At 48.2% G+C, this 16,322-nt stretch overlaps 1 protein-coding gene across 2 annotated transcripts in view; it reads right to left on the bottom strand.

Annotated features, from left to right (window-relative positions):
- VRK1 (VRK serine/threonine kinase 1) overlaps positions 1–16,322 on the bottom strand; it is a 351,956-nt gene that overhangs the window by 107,009 nt on the left and 228,625 nt on the right. For both annotated transcript variants that reach the window (XM_069637723.1, XM_069637725.1), the window contains exons 10-11: positions 5,183–5,238; positions 4,902–5,080 (exon numbers count right to left, since the gene is read on the bottom strand). In XM_069637723.1, the coding sequence (XP_069493824.1) occupies positions 4,902–5,080; positions 5,183–5,238 (235 nt within the window). The remainder of the gene's footprint in view (positions 1–4,901; positions 5,081–5,182; positions 5,239–16,322) is intronic.

The raw sequence follows: 16,322 nt of genomic DNA, 5'->3' as shown, positions 1-16,322 counted from the left end.
CTGGGAAAGAGACCTGGGGTGAGCAATAGACATAGAAGAATAGGGTAGAATCTGCTTCACATACTACATGACCCCGGAACCTCCAGACATACCACCAGGATGTTGGAGGGATGTGCAGATCAAGGCACTTTGTTCCACCTACTATGGGCCTGCCCAAAAGCAGAGGCATACTGGAGGGGGATGCTGCAGCAGATCAAAGGGATTACAGGGCTATTGATCCCATGGGGCCCGGGAAGAATACTGTTGGGAGAAACTGGGGGGGTCGGGTGGGGATACCCGCTCACTGGACAGATAGCCCACCTGTGTACACATTTTTTGACAGCTGCAAAAAATAGCACTGACCCGGCTATGGAAGAACCCAGAGGGCCCTGCAATACTGATCTGGTGGTCCAAATGTTCCCGTAGACATTACAGTACCTTTGGTTCGAAGAAATAGTTTCAGCTAAATTCTGTTCCTGTACAGCTCTACAGATCTTGTTCCTTAGCCTCAGTTGTGGGGACAAGAGGGAGGGCCTTCTGGCGACTCCTGCTCTGCAATGGGAAGGTCAGGGCAGCAACAGGCAAAATTTGATTCAGTGGTTCTTCAGTGTTTCAGCTCCTTGCGTAAAACAGCAAATAGCAACACTGCGGTTCTCAGATACCACTTCACACTTTCCTTGCTTCTGGGGTTCAGCACTCTGTTGAGGTGGCTCAGGCTTGGTCAGTCCTGCATCAGTGAAGTCCAGAGGACCTTCCTAGCGCTTGGGTCCTACTTAAAAGAAACTTCTGGTGTCTCTCTCCCTGGCACTTCGGTTCCAGGAGCAGCAGTGGAAATACAGCCAGATTCGACAGGATGTCCAGACAGGCTTACTTTGGAGTTGATTGGTCCCACCAACTCAAAAAGGCAGAAGTCGTCCTTGCAGGGCTTCTCTAGTCGTGGCTACTTCAGAGCTTCAGCACAGCAGCAGGAGTTTACCGGGCCAACCAACGGTCCAGGAGTTGCAGCAGGCATCTCTTCAAAGTTCTTTTTCGGATTCCTTCGTCCAGTGGTTGACTCTGCCTTCCAAGCCAAAAAGCCTCACCTTTCATGCAGGTGTCTCCTATTCATTCCAATCTGGCTGTCAATCACAGCAGGGTGGCTGTTCCTGCCGTACAGCCAGCCGGCCAATCACCTTTGGGTGCATTCCTGTAATCAAAGGGATTAAGCACAGAGTTTTGGGCACCCCATCACTTCCTGCCCCTGCCAGATATACTGGAGCCAGAGGCGGACTTCACTCGTGAATCCTGCCAAAGTCAAAACTAACAAAGGGACCAAACCTGGTTTGCCGCGCAGAGTAAATCGCAAGAAGGGCCTTTCCAGTAAGAAATGGTGAAAAAAAGACGATCAGGGCCATTTTGACGGAATGGGCACCAATGGGTGCCTTACTGCAGCTGCGAACGCAGTCCGCGGTAAAAAACCCCAATGGTAGTAAAAAGTAAACCACTGCCACCAGCCATTAATTGTAGAAAGGGTAACACAAAAATGTTACATGAGAATCTAGACAATGGGGATTCTAAGTAACCCCTCCAGCAGTCTATGGTAAAATAGCGCGTGCTGGATCTAGAAAGTTACAAAATGTTAGTAAAGTCAATTTCACTTACCTTCTCTTGGTGAAACTACTGTTTCCAAGAGTAGTTATTTAAACCTTTGGGAAACCTAAGAGACTTCTCAGTGCCACTGCACTGAAGGTGCTGTGTGTCACAATGTAAAAGATGATGCCTATGGAGTTTGTCAGACTTTTAAAAAGAGAGTATAAATCACAATTAAAAATATATGAGGGTGAGAAAAAGGGCTCACTCTCTCCACATTAGAAATTAAAAGTCCTGAAGTCCAGCAAAAGTGCTGGGGGGTCCCTAAAGTAGAAGGGAATTAGCACATTTTTGAGAATTTTCCCTAACACTAGGAATGTGAGGTGCGGGGTGAACCATGAGTTCAGATGCGCACAAGGTGTGAATTTGTGCAATTTTAATGGTGCTATAGTATTAATAGCATTGAGTAATGTGCAGTTGTAAAGGTCAACTATGGCCGTGGTGTGAGTGTAGTTGAGGAATTGATAATTGGCTCTAGTAGGGGCAGTAGTTTCTCAACTGTTAAATTGCGTTTGTTCCTGGTGCTCACAGGCAGAGCAAGGTTTGCTGGTTAAGCTGATTACTTTCCTTTATGGTGAAAGAGATAGGTGGTCTCACCATACACACAGTGTGTTGGAGAAGATATTTATGTGGCAATTGAGGTCGGTGAACCAGTCTAGGGTTCTGCTTTTGTTATGTGTTGGTTCGGTTATGCGGTGTATGAATCCAAGTTCTGAGATAGTTTTAGCGAGTGCCTTGGGATGTTTGGGGTTCAGATCCCCCCACGTAAGGATAAGTTGTGAGCCTGTCTTGACATTGGTCGATAGGAGGAGAGAAATATCTTCTTCGAATGTGGGACCGGGGGGGGGGGGGTGTCTATAAATGAGATGGATCGCGAGAGATGCTGAGGCGGTAGCTTGATGAATAATAGTTCAGCGGAAGACAGTTTGGTTGGCAATGATTCTTAGGCCTAGTGATGTTTTTGATATGAAGGCGATACCCCCCGCCTTTAGATCGGTTGGATTCTCTATCATGACGGATGATGGAGTATTCGTCCGGGAAAGCAAGAGAGAGTGAGGGTCCTGATGCAGCATGAAGCCAAGTCTCTGTGATTGCTAAAAAGTCAAGCTTGTGTGAAGTTATGTAGTCTGCAATGTCTAGAGCATGGGCTGGCAATGATCTGGCATTAATGACAGCACCTCTGATCGGGGAGGGGGTGTTGTCCAGCTTACATTTGGAGTGCGTGATGCTTTTTAGGTAAGGGCACATTATTAGCTGGCTTCTTTGAGGAATTAACTACTTTGGAGGTGTGTTTCTGATTGGGTGGGGAATGCACTGGCGGGGATCTAGAGCCTAGTCTGTGATTTCTGTTTTTCATTGGGCACGGTAGGTTGATTCTAGGTGTTGTGATGGATAGATTATATCCTTGCATTGGTGTGGTGCGAGTAGGGTTGTTTATCGGTGGTAAAGAGGTTAGCAAGGATTCATGTTTTATTTGTAGACAAGACTGTAGAAATCCTGAGAGAGGTATGTGATCAGATGCAGGCAAGCTCAGTGGTGCGATTAGCATGGCTTTTGGTGCTGCTTGAAGGCAAGATGGTAGGAAACCTGAGGGTGGTATGTGGTCCGAGGGGAGTAGGCTCAATGGCATGGATACAAGCGTACTCTGATCTGGGAGTGGAATTGAGATCCATGATGGGTGGCAGTGAGTAGCTACTTCTAATGATGGCCAAGTTGGACAGGTATGTAATCCTGAGGAAAACTTGAAAGTAAGCTAGAGAGGGGAGTAACATACGCATGTATGAGCACCTTATGAGTTGTACTAGGGTTGGTAGTATGAACAGATTTCAGTGCAAAGGGCTTGCTAGGATAAGGTCTACATAGTGCCTTCTACCACTGCTAGCACAATACTACCAGCATGTATGGCACTGTCTAATTGCTAGGCTGTAGTATCATAGGGCTGAGAATGGAGTACGAGTTGCAGGGATGTGTGGCAAAGTGCGATTAACGCAGTACAAGGCAAGTATAACACAATGCAATTGGCATAGAACTAGACTCTCTACTAACATGGGCTATGGAGCAATGCTAGAGTTACAAGCATATAAGGCGAAATGCAGTTGGCACAGTACGAGTTGTGTACGTCACAAGCAATTGGTTCAGGCGATAAAACAATGCTAAAGTACTAGGTCTAACACGGTGTTGACCAGCAGTAGTCTGTAGGTGGTGTGCTTAGAGATGGTCAAAGAACTGATTGGTCAGAGTTATTGTGGCTTTTGGATGAGCATAGTAATGACGCTGCATATTGGCCGAGCAAGGGTGGTCGGGGTGAAAAGGAATGCTCGCTTCGCCGATCCAGGATGCCCGGCTGAGGGGCAGGCTAATGACAGAGTGTCCGTGAGCCCTGTGTCAGGATCAGATACAATAAAGTAATACATGGGTGATTCAAAATGGGCAGTGTTTGCTTACCATGCTGTGTACACCGTCGCTGGCCCCTCGGCTCCGTTACGGCCCGTACAGGCCCAGACAGGTATCTGGCCGGCTTGTGCCTTCCAGTCACGCTGCTTCAGTGTAATAGGCAGAGGCAGCTATCCGAGCACGCAAAGGTGGATGACGAGATGTTGCCTAGCAACATGTAAACAAGGCTGTAGCAGCCATTTTAGGAGGTTTCAGCATGTATTACGACACACTATCAGGATTGGATGCAAAAGAGTGCAGCCTTCAATCGTAAGAACGGGAGTTGCTGTGGTCACAGCCCCCTTCAATATGGGACACAGGCACTGGAATCAGATTTGAATGTATGGTATGTTTATTCTTCTTTAGACTAGGAAGGGAACATGCAAGCCATCTTCAATAGCAATATACTGCTTGCCGTGAATCGTACGCTGAGCCAGCAGACTGGCTTTTCCCACCTTGACAAAGGGTTACACGAATACATTTTAACTCATCTTTTCAAATGTAGCTGGCAAGTCCTTTCTACACTACATATGAAACGCTGCACTAAACAAAGCTTACTGACTTGATAGCACACACATCTTACATATTTTAACTTTATAGAACACACAAGTTTTAACACCTTATGCTGGATTACATTACACTATGTCGAGATGGTACAATCCGATTGTCTTTACAGCAAAATATTTTCAGTTCAATAAATGTTATCACAACTTGGATTATTGCCATTTTAAAAATGGACTAACATATCTTTCTATGCATATCTGCATAGCAAAACGGGTTGACTACAGCTTGAACATCGCTGCAGAACAGCTAATACCAATTTAATCAAGTACAGAAATATGACGAGCTAAGGAACAAACCTTTGGTTCATTTTTTCGCGGGGAAACACCATTTGTTACTGAAGTGAAGTTCAGTCTCCCATCGTCTTTGCTCCCCTTTGCTTTGAGTCCTTTCATGAGCAGATCCCGCAAGTGCTGATAGGGAGGTCTTTCAGCATATGCCAGTTTATTCACAGCCTCCATATACTTGCCAATTTCATCTGTGGACACCAAAAGATGGACCACGTGAACAAACTGATCAATACAAAAAGATCAATTGGAAAATAACACATGCAAAAAACGCCCCTTAAATATTCACTCACCAAGCTTTTTGCCAGGAAAACATGTGTCCATCAACTCCGAAATATTCTCACGATATCTAAAAGATTAATTGGATCAGTTGAAACCACGAAAGAACTAGAAAATAAGGAATGCTTTGCATCCTTTGTTGTGGACATCATGTCAATTCAAACAAGTCAAATTGGTCAGTTTATAAAACTTTATAAGGTTACTCTTACAATGTCATAATTTTAACAAATGAATTGGTTGTAAAAACATCTCCTATACTACTCTCACCTACACAATTTGCTTTCTCAGGAGACGGTTCAAAAATAAAGATGCAATTCACAGACTTATATATACTCAAATTCAATACAAAGACTACATTTTTTGTTATCAAGGGTAGCAGAGAAGAACAAGTTAGTTTCTTACCTGGTAACATTCTTTCGATGGGATGTTCCTCCGACATATTCCACATCTATGACAGGTAATCACCACTGCTGTACTGCTTCGGAACATTTTTCGGCGTCCGAGTCCTATGTCGATACGCTGTCTCTCGAGGGCCTCCGTCGAGCCGACGTCACTGGATGTTATAAGTAGGACGCACGACGCCTGTAGCCTCAGTTTTTTCCCAGAACGTGTGGCACCAATCTTCTGCCAGTAGGACTACAGAAAGCCTTGCAGAAAAGTAAGCCGCAATCACATAAGCAATTCTGTAGCGGGGCAGGCTGGGAGGGTGCGATGGGGAATACGTCGGAGCACCATCCGATCGAAAGAACGTTACCAGGCAAGAAAGTTACTTGTTCTTCGAAGGGATTGTGTCCTCCGACGTATTCCACATCTGTGACAGACTCCCAAAGCAGTACCAACGTATTGAGTTGAGAAAAGAATTTAGAATTTTAGAATGCCCAATTAAATTGCAGAATAGAGGACCGCCTTGCCAAAGGCCAAATCATGCCCATGAATAGAATCCAGGGAGTAGTGTTTTACAAAAGTATGGACAGAGGCCCATGTGGCTGCTTCACAAATGTTACGAATGGGAACACCCCTCTGCAGAGCAGTAGAGGCAGCCACACCCGTAGTAGAATGGGCCCGTAAACTCATCGGAGGGTCCTTACCCGCCAGACGGTAACATTCAGAGATTGTCAAGATAATCCATCTGGACAAGGTCTCCTTAGTAACAGCTTGACCCAAACGCCTTCCAGCGTATCCTACAAAGAGCTGATCGTCCACTCTGACCCGGGACATGCGTGAGATGTAGAAACTTCAAGCTCTCCTAGGATCCAACCTATGGAGCCTCTCCTCCTCTTTACAAGGATACGGAGGAGGATAGAACTCTGGAAGAATGACCTTCACGCTCAAATGAAATTCTGACACAACCTTCGGAAGAAAAGAAGGACGGACGCTAAGGACAACCCTGTCCTTATGGAACACCGTGAAAGGTGGCTTGGCGGATATTGCCTGCAACTCACTCACTCTGCGAGCAGAAGTAACTGCAACCAAAAATACAGTTTTAAAGGTCGACAGTCTCAAAGGACAAGAATGTAAGGGCTCAAACAGAGCTCCCATTAGGAATTTCAGAACCAAGTTCAAATCCCAACCAGGCACCTGGAAAGGTGACAGTGGGAACACATTAGTTAGCCCTTTCAGAAACTGAGAAATCAAAGGAATCTTAAAATAGGAACACTCAGACAAGCGCTTAAATATGGACAGCGCCGCCAGGTAACCCTCAATGGTACCCACTTGCAGGCCCTTGTGGGTTAACGAAAGCAAAAAAGACAGAACCACAGGAATGGCACAAGAAAAAGGATTCACATTCTTTACCCTGCACCAGTCGCAGAACTTTCTCCAATGGCAATGGTACAGGGACTTTGTTGCAGGCCTTCTGGCCGAAAGCAACACCTCCATCACGTATTCAGGGAGATCCCAATACTTGTACCTCAACCTTTCAGAAACCAAGCATGAAGGTTGAGAGACTTGACCTCTGGATGGAGAACCCAACTCCCCCCTCCCGTCAGAGCAGATCGTCTCGGTAGGGAAGACGGCGTGGTGGACATGTCGAGAAGGTCTGGGTACCACGCTCTCCTGGCCCATGCCTGAGCAAGGAGGATCATTCGGGAACCGAACCTCCGTAACCTCTGCAGCACTTGCGGAATGACGGGGACTGGAGAAAACGCGTACAGAAGTGGGAAGGACCACTCCACTACGAACGTGTCCCGCCAGGCTCCTCTTGGAGGAAATTCCCACGAGCAGAATCTTTTGCACTTCCGGTTGACACTGGTGGCGAAGAGTTCCACTTGTGGGGTCCCCCAAAGGGCGAAGATCTCCAAGAGAACCTCCTGAGCCAGCTCCCACTCGTGAGAGACCGTGCTCTGCCTGCTCAGAGCATCCGCCGCCTCGTTTTCGTCTCTGGCCAAATGAACTGCCGAGATCAAAATTTCCTGCTGGATGGCCCAGAACCAGAGCTGCATCGCCTCTCTGCACAGTGGGAGAGACCCCAGCACCTCCCCCTTTTTTGTTGAGGTAGTGCATGGCCACTGAATTGTCCGTCTGTCAGAATCAGGACATTCCTCCCCCGCACAGACGGCAGAAAAGCCTTCAGAGCTAGCCTGATGGCCCTCAGCTCCGACAGATTACTATGGAGTCTGGACTCCGGAGACCAATGACCGCTGACTATCAACTCATTGGCATGAGCTCCCCATCCCGTGAGGATCGTTACCTCCAGCCAGGGTAGCCAAAATGGAGACCCTTCATCAGACCACAGAAGATCCTGGGCGACCGAGGGCGGCACCTGAATGGGATCAGACATCCTGCTGGAGGCCTGCGACCACTGCAACTTGAGAGCCCATTGCAGAGATCTCATCTGCAACCTGGCCTCTGGCACCAGTAGAATGCAGGATGCCATGAGGCAGAGCAACCTCAAGAACCAACGCCGGGAGACACTGGGCACGTTGAAACTTGTCCACCATCTGCAGAATGTGATGAAGACCTCACCTGGGGAGGCGAACACTGCCCCAGAGATGTGTAGAGCACTGCTCTGATGTACTGGAGCCACTGGGTGTCAAGTGGGACTTCTTTAAGTTGAGGGAGAAGGCCAGCCTGTGAAGGGAGTGGCAGGTGACTGACAGATGATACAGGACTTGCTCGGGAGAGCGTGCCCTGATCAACCAATCATCCAGGTAGGGGTAGACGCGATTTCCCCCCCCCCCTTTCCTGAGATATGCTGGCACCACCACCATGGGCTTGGTGAAGACCCTCAGGGCGGAGGTCGATCCGAACGGCAGGACCCGAAATTGAAAATGCGAGTCGCCAACCGCGTACCTCAGGTACTTCCTGTGCTTGGGATGAATTGGCACATGAAAGTAAGCATCCTTGAGGTCGAGAGACACCAACCAGTCCTGAAGTTGAAGAGCCTGGAGGACTTGAGAGAGAGTAACCATCTTGAACTTGTCCTTCCTGAGGAGCTTGTTCAAACCATCCAAGTCCATGATGGATCTCGATCCCCAGTCTTTTTTCGGGATCAAAAAAATATGGGGAATACCATCCCTTGCTCCACTCCGCTACAGGCACCAGTTCTATGGCGTCTTTCTCCAGCAGGGATTTGATTTCCTGCTTAAGGAGCGGATCTGAACTCTTCAAAGAGCTTCCCTGGTGGATTGTCATGAGGACTCTGCCGGAAAGGAAGGCAGTAGTCGTGGGCTATGATCTCCAGCACCCACACATCTGAAGGAATGGCACACCATTCTACAAGATGCTGCGTCAGACTTCCCCCAACCGGCGAACCATGGGACATGGCCTCGTGACTGAGCTGAAGTGGCTGCGGCAGTGCCTGAGGGCAAAGAGGCAACTGCCCGAGCGGGTTTGGCACCTAGAATACCCTGTATTCCACCTCTGGTACTCCTACGTTGGCCCCTTTGACTGGCAGCTTCCCTCGATCTACCAAAGGACAAGTAGTATCGAAAGGAACCTCCCCTCCATGGTTGGCCCCTAGGACGAAAAGGCGGAGGTTGACGAACTGCAGCGCTGAATGACTTTGCTGCAGCTTTGGAGGTCTGCAACCTGTCAAAGCTCTCGTCAGCCTTGCTGCCAAAAAGATGGTCACCATCAAAGGGCATGTTGAGAAGCCGGGACTGTACATCAGGAGCAAACCAGACTTCCGCAACCACGCAAACCTGCGCATCACGGTGCTCGCCGCCATGGACCGGCTGACACAGTCTGCCACGTCCAGACCCGACTGAACGGATTCACACGCGGCATCCTTGCCATCCTGAACGAGGGCAAGGAAACCATCCTGTTCCTCCCATTCAGGAATATGTTCAGCCGCCAAAGATACGCAATTCCACAACGTGTGAGTGAATCTAGCCAAGGCACAAACTGAGTTGGCTGCCTTTAAAGCCATACCCCCAGATGAAAGTAATTTCTTCGCCCAACCGTCGTAGTGCTTGTTGTCCTGGTCTGCTCAACCAGTGGATTTTCTGCAGGATGACCTTCGATGGGGCCGTAGCCGCCTGCATCACCAAACTCTCCCGAGTGGGGTGCAAAGACAAGTAGCCGGGGTCGCCACTGGCTGGACGTTTTTTTTTCGGCAATGACTTATTCACTGCCGCGAGACTCTCCGGAGCAGTCCAAGCCACCGCCACCCTGCTTTGTAAGGCCATAAGAAATGGCAGCACCGGGTCAGTAGGTGGACCTTGATCCAAAATATCTGTCAGGACATCCTGCAGAAAATCCACAGGTGGAGCAGACCACCTCAAGTACTCCGTACAGGCGTCTCATGTCAAGGGTGACGAAGACTCGGCGTGTGTACCAGGCTCAGGCCTGCCAAATTCAACCTCTGGAAGGTGTCCAGACCACTGGCGTCATGCAAGTATTGACGCAGGTCTTCCATCTGGCTATGACCAGACAACAGTTTGTCAGGAACCTCAGGAGGGACAAACCCTTCCACATCTGACCCTTCATCCACCTCCGAGATATAATCCAAAGGCTGGAATAAATCCCTGGATGAGGGCACAGAAAAAGGTTCAAAAACAGACCTCACCGATTTACAGAGGGCCTTCCTCGGGGTCTCCACTGGTCTCCGGGGCACTTCCGATAAAGCCTCCTCAAAAGGCATCGACGGAATCGGCGTCGAGCGAGGCCCTTCAAGGCCGGAGCCCCGAGCGTGTCCTTCGACGGCCTCAGCGTCGATGACTTCCTCGGAGGCAGAGCCTCAAGAGAGCCTCTCGACGGACATGGCGCCAATGCCTTCTTAGAAGGCCTCACAGGCTCCAACGGTCTCGAGGGCAATGAGGACCAGGACCTGGAGCGGACATGGCTAGAGCAGTTTTCCTTGTCCAATCAGGACCTCGACTCCCAATGATTGTGCTGACCGCCCAAGCCCAAAGGCGTGCGAATGGTGGCCCTAGCCCATTCCTTGCCGGCTTCTCTCGAAGGCGCAGACAGAACGGAGCCCTGCGATGCAAAAATCGCCATCATCCCCATGCAAAATGCGTCCTATTCCGCCAGAGGTTAATGCTTGTTGGGACAAGCTACCCGCCGTCTGGCGGAGTCCTCAGACGAGGACCGGTGACAGCGCTTGCGAGAGTGCCTAGAAGAGGAAGAGGCAGAGTAATGGCAGGAACCACTCCGGGACCGAGACCCCCCTGGATTTACCCCCGACGCAGAGAGTTACCCCTCGAATAGTCGGTCGAAAGCCCAGCAGATTTCGACTTCGGGGTTTGAAACCCTACCTACAGTCAACAACTTTATGCTCCCGCAAGGCCTTCGACGTCAAAGACTGGCATTCATTGCCGTCATCGGCGGCGTGGTCCTCGCCGAGGCACCAGAGGCAGATGTTGTGCGGGTCCGTCAGCGACATCTTGGAACCGCAGTCCCGACACTTCTTGAAGCCCGACCGCGGGTTAGAAGACAGGATACTTCACAAACAACCAAGTTCGAAGAACCGATTCAATCAGGAGAAGGACCGTGGCGCGCCGGGATTCCGAAGCAAACATGTTTGCAGAAAAAACTGAACTGAGGCTACTAGCATCGTGCGTCCATCCGGTGACGTGAGCTCGATGGAGGCCCTCGAGGGACAGCGTATAGACGTCATCGACGTAGGACTCAGACGCCAAAAAATTTCCGAAGCAGCACAGCTGTGGCGATTACCTGTCATAGATGTGGAATACGTCGGAGAACACAATCCCTTCGAAATGTATATAAAACGACAAAACAAATATTTAAGCAGACATGCATCAGCAGTCTGGATTCCATGATCACAAACTCCTTGTTAGTCCCAAAATAGGACATCTCAAAATATGGTCCCACTTAAAATGAACCCAAAAAGAATACCCAGGAATGTAAAATATCCCTCCTTTCTTTGTTTCGACAGATGCATTACATCAGTTAAGGTGAAAAATTGAACTTGCCAATAGCTGCTGGCTAGTGAATCGACACTTGGCAAGTAAGACATTGTGTGCAGTGTGTTAGGCAGAAACCTGTGCAGTTCCCTTAGGGACCACTGCAAAAAGTTTAAGACTACAGGAGTAAGCAGTAAACCCAATTGGTAGCAGTCTGAACCACCCAGATTTACCTGGTAGCTGTGGCTGAGCAGTCAGACCTCTCTCAAGAAGAGTTAGGCAGTGTATAGAGTATACACAAGAAGGCTAAAAATACAGTAGCACAAGCAAACACTGACCAGAGCTTTGGTATAAAAGTATATAAATTTAAAAACACACTTGTAAAAATACACTGGCACCAATATGTCGAGCAAGTTCAAACAGTCTCTATAAGTATATACACCTCCTTAGTTAATTATTAAACAAGTCAAGGTTAAGACATCACTTATTTAGCAAAACGGAGGTGAGCGCGTAACCGTAGATGGCACTGCAATAATTTGTTTTAAAAGGGAGAGAAAAGGCAGAATAGGAAAATAACACAGTACCAACACTTTTAAGAAACCACAGAAAGTCAAGAAAGGTAGGGTCTACTGTATAGTAAAATGTTCATAGGCCAGGCCCACTCTTGGAGAGCAAGGCGGAATGCGCCCAAGATCACAAAGTGGAAATGCACTCAGTGTTTTCAGAAAAGTCAAAGAGAGGTTGGATCAGTTCAGAAAGGTAAAGTTAGCAGGTCCGAGGTCTCCCCAGGATAGAGAGTCAAGGATTTACGGGTCACCTTGGACAATCTGTTGTAAGGGAGACCAGGCAGGACACAGTACCTGAAATGGTGATTAAGCTCCAGCGGGGGCAGTTGTTCCTGGCAGCGGGTGCAAGTTGGGGCTTCTTCCAGGGGAAGAGATGATCTCAACGTGGAGGAAAGCTGGAGGTCGTTGCACTGCCAGGGAAGAAACCAGCCGCAGAGTTTCCCGGTTAAAAGGTACGACCCTTTTATTCGTGGTAGTGGTGAAGCGTGGCTATCCGGCTGCCGGGGTGCTTGGCACAGGCGATTCGACCACGAGACGGTCCAGGAAGGCGAAAAAGGGGAACTGGTTGGTCCCACCAGCTCAAAGGGAAGAAGACTCCTGGAAGAAGATCTCCTCTGTCGTCGGAGAAGTGGTGAGTTCGTACAGCAGGGCTCCACCAGTGGTGTCGTCGTTGTAGATGGCTCAGCTTCTCCCCTCTTCAGATTCTTTAGGTCCTGTGGCGACTTCTGACGTTCCAGTCCCCAAAGCCCTGCTTTTATGCAGAAAACCCCCCATTGAACAGCCTAGCTGTCACTCAAACATGCTAAGTGGTGATCCGGGCAGCTCACCACTGGGCCAATCACACAAGAGTGCGACTTGAGTTGCCAAGGCAACTCAGTCCAGGGTGCCTAATCCCCCCCCTCCCACACATCCTGTTGTCCCCAGACAGAGTGGCACCATTTGGAGGGCTTCTGTGGAGAAGCCCGCCAAAAAGTGGAACAAAGGGCTCAACTTGGGTTAGAGTTACAGAGGTGAACACAAACGCCATTTTAAAACCGAGTCCTGGCAAAAAGACGCAACCGGGGAATAAATATTAAATAAATAACCCAGCGGTATCTTCAACATTGAACCAAAAAGTGGTGCGTTTAAAATGAATGGGAAAATCCCATAGGAAATATTCCGGTGGAATATTTCGCCTGGTATCCACTGCCACCAGCCAGAAACCCGACGAGGAGGGACTGGACAGTGCCCCTTGGAAAACAGACCCAGGGGTAATCGAATTACCCCTACCAGTACTTCCACAATATGATGGTTTGTACTAGTTCTGTTCACAATTTGAGACTAGTAAAGCCAATGGTGACTTTACATGCCCTGGGAGACAGTAGTCAGTCCCAGGGTATGGAGTCTATGTTTGGGGGTCACTATGACACCCCTGTGTTACTGCACTGAGGGTGCTGTGCAACACACTTACCAAAAACACATGAAGCCCTATGGAGTGAAGGACCCCATAGCCCATAAAACACAGTTACAGTCAGAGGACATACTCAAATCATGCCCAAGAGTGGGAGAAAAAGAGTCTCACTCTTAGCAGGAGAAAAAAAATAAACCCCAAAAATCCAGCAAAGCTGCTGGGGGACTCACTAGGTTTGGGAAATTAGCCTTAACAGAGAATTTCCCTAACACAGTGTATGTCTAAAATTTAGTTGCCAAGTGACTTTATGGATGGCTAATAGCTTGCAACTATAAATGTTTGCCAGAAATCCCTCTCCCCAAAGTAAACCATTCTTATTGAAATTATTAATGTTTAAAATCACAGCCTTGCCACACTTCTATATACACCAAGAAACCAATAACGTATATCTAAGGTGATTCATACAAATGATGTATTATTTATTTTCTTATAAAGCGCCGGAGCCTGCAGGAATCAGGGCACAAAAGAGTGAAAAACGGAAAAGAGCAGGAGTCTGTGTTGTTCATCTCACATTAACAAAGGTGTCTTCAGACGTTTCCGGAAACAGTGCAGGTCACTGATCAGCCTCAGCTCTTTGGGTAACTTATTCAATGCCGAGGCTGCCTACACCAGGAATGAACGACTGCTGCCTTTAGCTCGTTTGGTACGTGGGCAATGAAGAAGCATAGAGTCGCTAGGCCTAGTAAACCTCCTGGGAGTCTTTACCACAGTCCCCACTTAGTTCCATGACGAGCTAGGCATCATCCACATAGTTGGCAAAATGGATGCTCAGCTCGTCCAGTAAGTCACATAGTGGGCAACAGAACACAATAAAAAAAGCTGGGTGCTGCTTACTGATAATGAGCATGAATGCAAAGATGTATACATAAGGAAGTGCACAAATTCAGAGGAAAACCAATCAGACTAAAATTATTCTTTCTTTATAGTCCGGGGTGCTTTCAATTAAGAGAACACCAACAGATTGCTGATGCAGTAAGTATGCTAAAGATTTTGACATCTTATGCTAAGATTCTTTGGGTAATTGCCTTTATGTTTTTTTATTGAAGAATTTGGAGGTTTCTTGTATCTTAAGATGGCTACTTTGTTCTACAGCACTGGATGTTGTGAAGTTACTGACTTCATGTTACTCCCAAATGGAACCTTTCAGTCACTCTCCCCTACCCTCCCCACCCCATGGAAGACATTTGATTTTCAGCTGGTTGTAGTGTTTGAAACGTCAAAACCAGTAAGGGGAGATCTTTTTACCATATTATACTTAAAGTAGAACACAGCAGGGTGATTATTTCAATAGATGGCCATTTCAAGGCATCAAACCATTTCAAGGCATCAAAGGGCTAGCAAAATATGTAAATCATAAGCCACAAATTAGTACCGTTTCGCCATCTTACACAAGATGCATCTGTTTCAGGAGATATTTAGGCTGCATGTGATGATCCCTGCAAAACAGATTTGGTGCAGCCTTCAAATTCAAAGTTATGATTTTGTGGGGGTTATACCCCTCCCATAAGATGCACCCCGCCCACCACTACACTCTCCCGTACTGGCAGGATTTAATTGAAATCGGGATGTTTTACCCCACTTGTACACCCCCTTTGATCTCACCCACCGCCTCCCTTCCCAAAACACTCCCGCTCAACCTCCCGCCACAGGCATGCTGGAACATACAAACATGCACACACACTTTATACAAATACCATTTGACGGAGGGATTTTTATCGAGATATTTTTGATGTCAGACTCCTCACATTTGATTTATTCACGATGATTGAGAGAATTATCTATTGCATATTGTTCTAGCATCGCTAGGTGCCTCTAAGCACATAGGCGTCTGGTCCAAAAGGACCAGACCATCTGCATATAAAAGCCACAAAATTAGGAGTTTGCATAATTTTGGAGGAAATTAGGCTAGCTTAGACAAATAGCCCCCCAAATCTACATTAAAGAGGATTAACAAAGCAGGGGCTAGGATACACCCCTGCTTTAAACCTCTGTAAGTGGGGCTTGATTCTCATAGCAAACCATGCTGATTTAACCAAACATGGAACAAGTTACCTGTAACTATTGTTCTCCAGCATGGCTCTGGCATGGATTCACATGCTCATGAATAACGAATATATAGCAGTACAACATTACACAACCACGGGCGGTGGCAAGGCTCAAGAGAAGCAATTACTCTTACCTCTGGAACAGACTCCCCTCAAGCAAACAGGTTGCATAGCACTGCTTGGGCGACTCTGGACTCCTCTCTGGAATCCCTGTCGACACAGTAGAACTTTGTGAAGGTGTGCGTGGACCTCCACGTAGCAGCCCGGCAGATGCCCAGCTGGGGCACACCAGACAGGAACGCCATTGTCGCAGCGATCGCTGTGGTGGAGTGGGCTCTCGGACGGCCGGGCAGTGGTCGGTTTGCCAACCAATGACAGTGTGAAGTGCAGCCAGAGAGCCACCTTCAGATGGAAGCCTTGGACAAGGCCTTCCGATGGTTCACAAGACAAAAGTTCACGAACAGCTGAGAGGTCTTCCGAAACCTTTGTGCGTGCCACGTAGAACTTTGGAGAACGAGCCATGTGCAGCGAGTGCAAGGCCCTTTCAGCCAGTGACTAAGGCTTTGGAAAAAACACAAGTAATACCAAAGGCTCGTTGAGGTGGAATGCGGAGGGAACTTTCGGCATGAGGGTGTATGTCTGCAGCACAACCCTTGATTCGTGGAAAGTCAGGTATGGCTGCAGGATAGGGCCTGGATCTCACCCACCCTCCTGGCAGAGGACGGCCACAAGGAAAGCAGTTTTCCACAAGAGGGGCCTGATGCAAAGGCTCAAGGGCGCACCCT

Source organism: Ambystoma mexicanum, chromosome 14, assembly GCF_040938575.1.
Source record: "Ambystoma mexicanum isolate Mex_15411 chromosome 14, UKY_AmexF1_1, whole genome shotgun sequence".
In the NCBI taxonomy this organism is placed as follows: domain Eukaryota; kingdom Metazoa; phylum Chordata; class Amphibia; order Caudata; family Ambystomatidae; genus Ambystoma; species Ambystoma mexicanum.
Note: the sequence above shows the minus strand (reverse complement) of the source record. Positions and strands in the feature narration are given on the sequence as shown.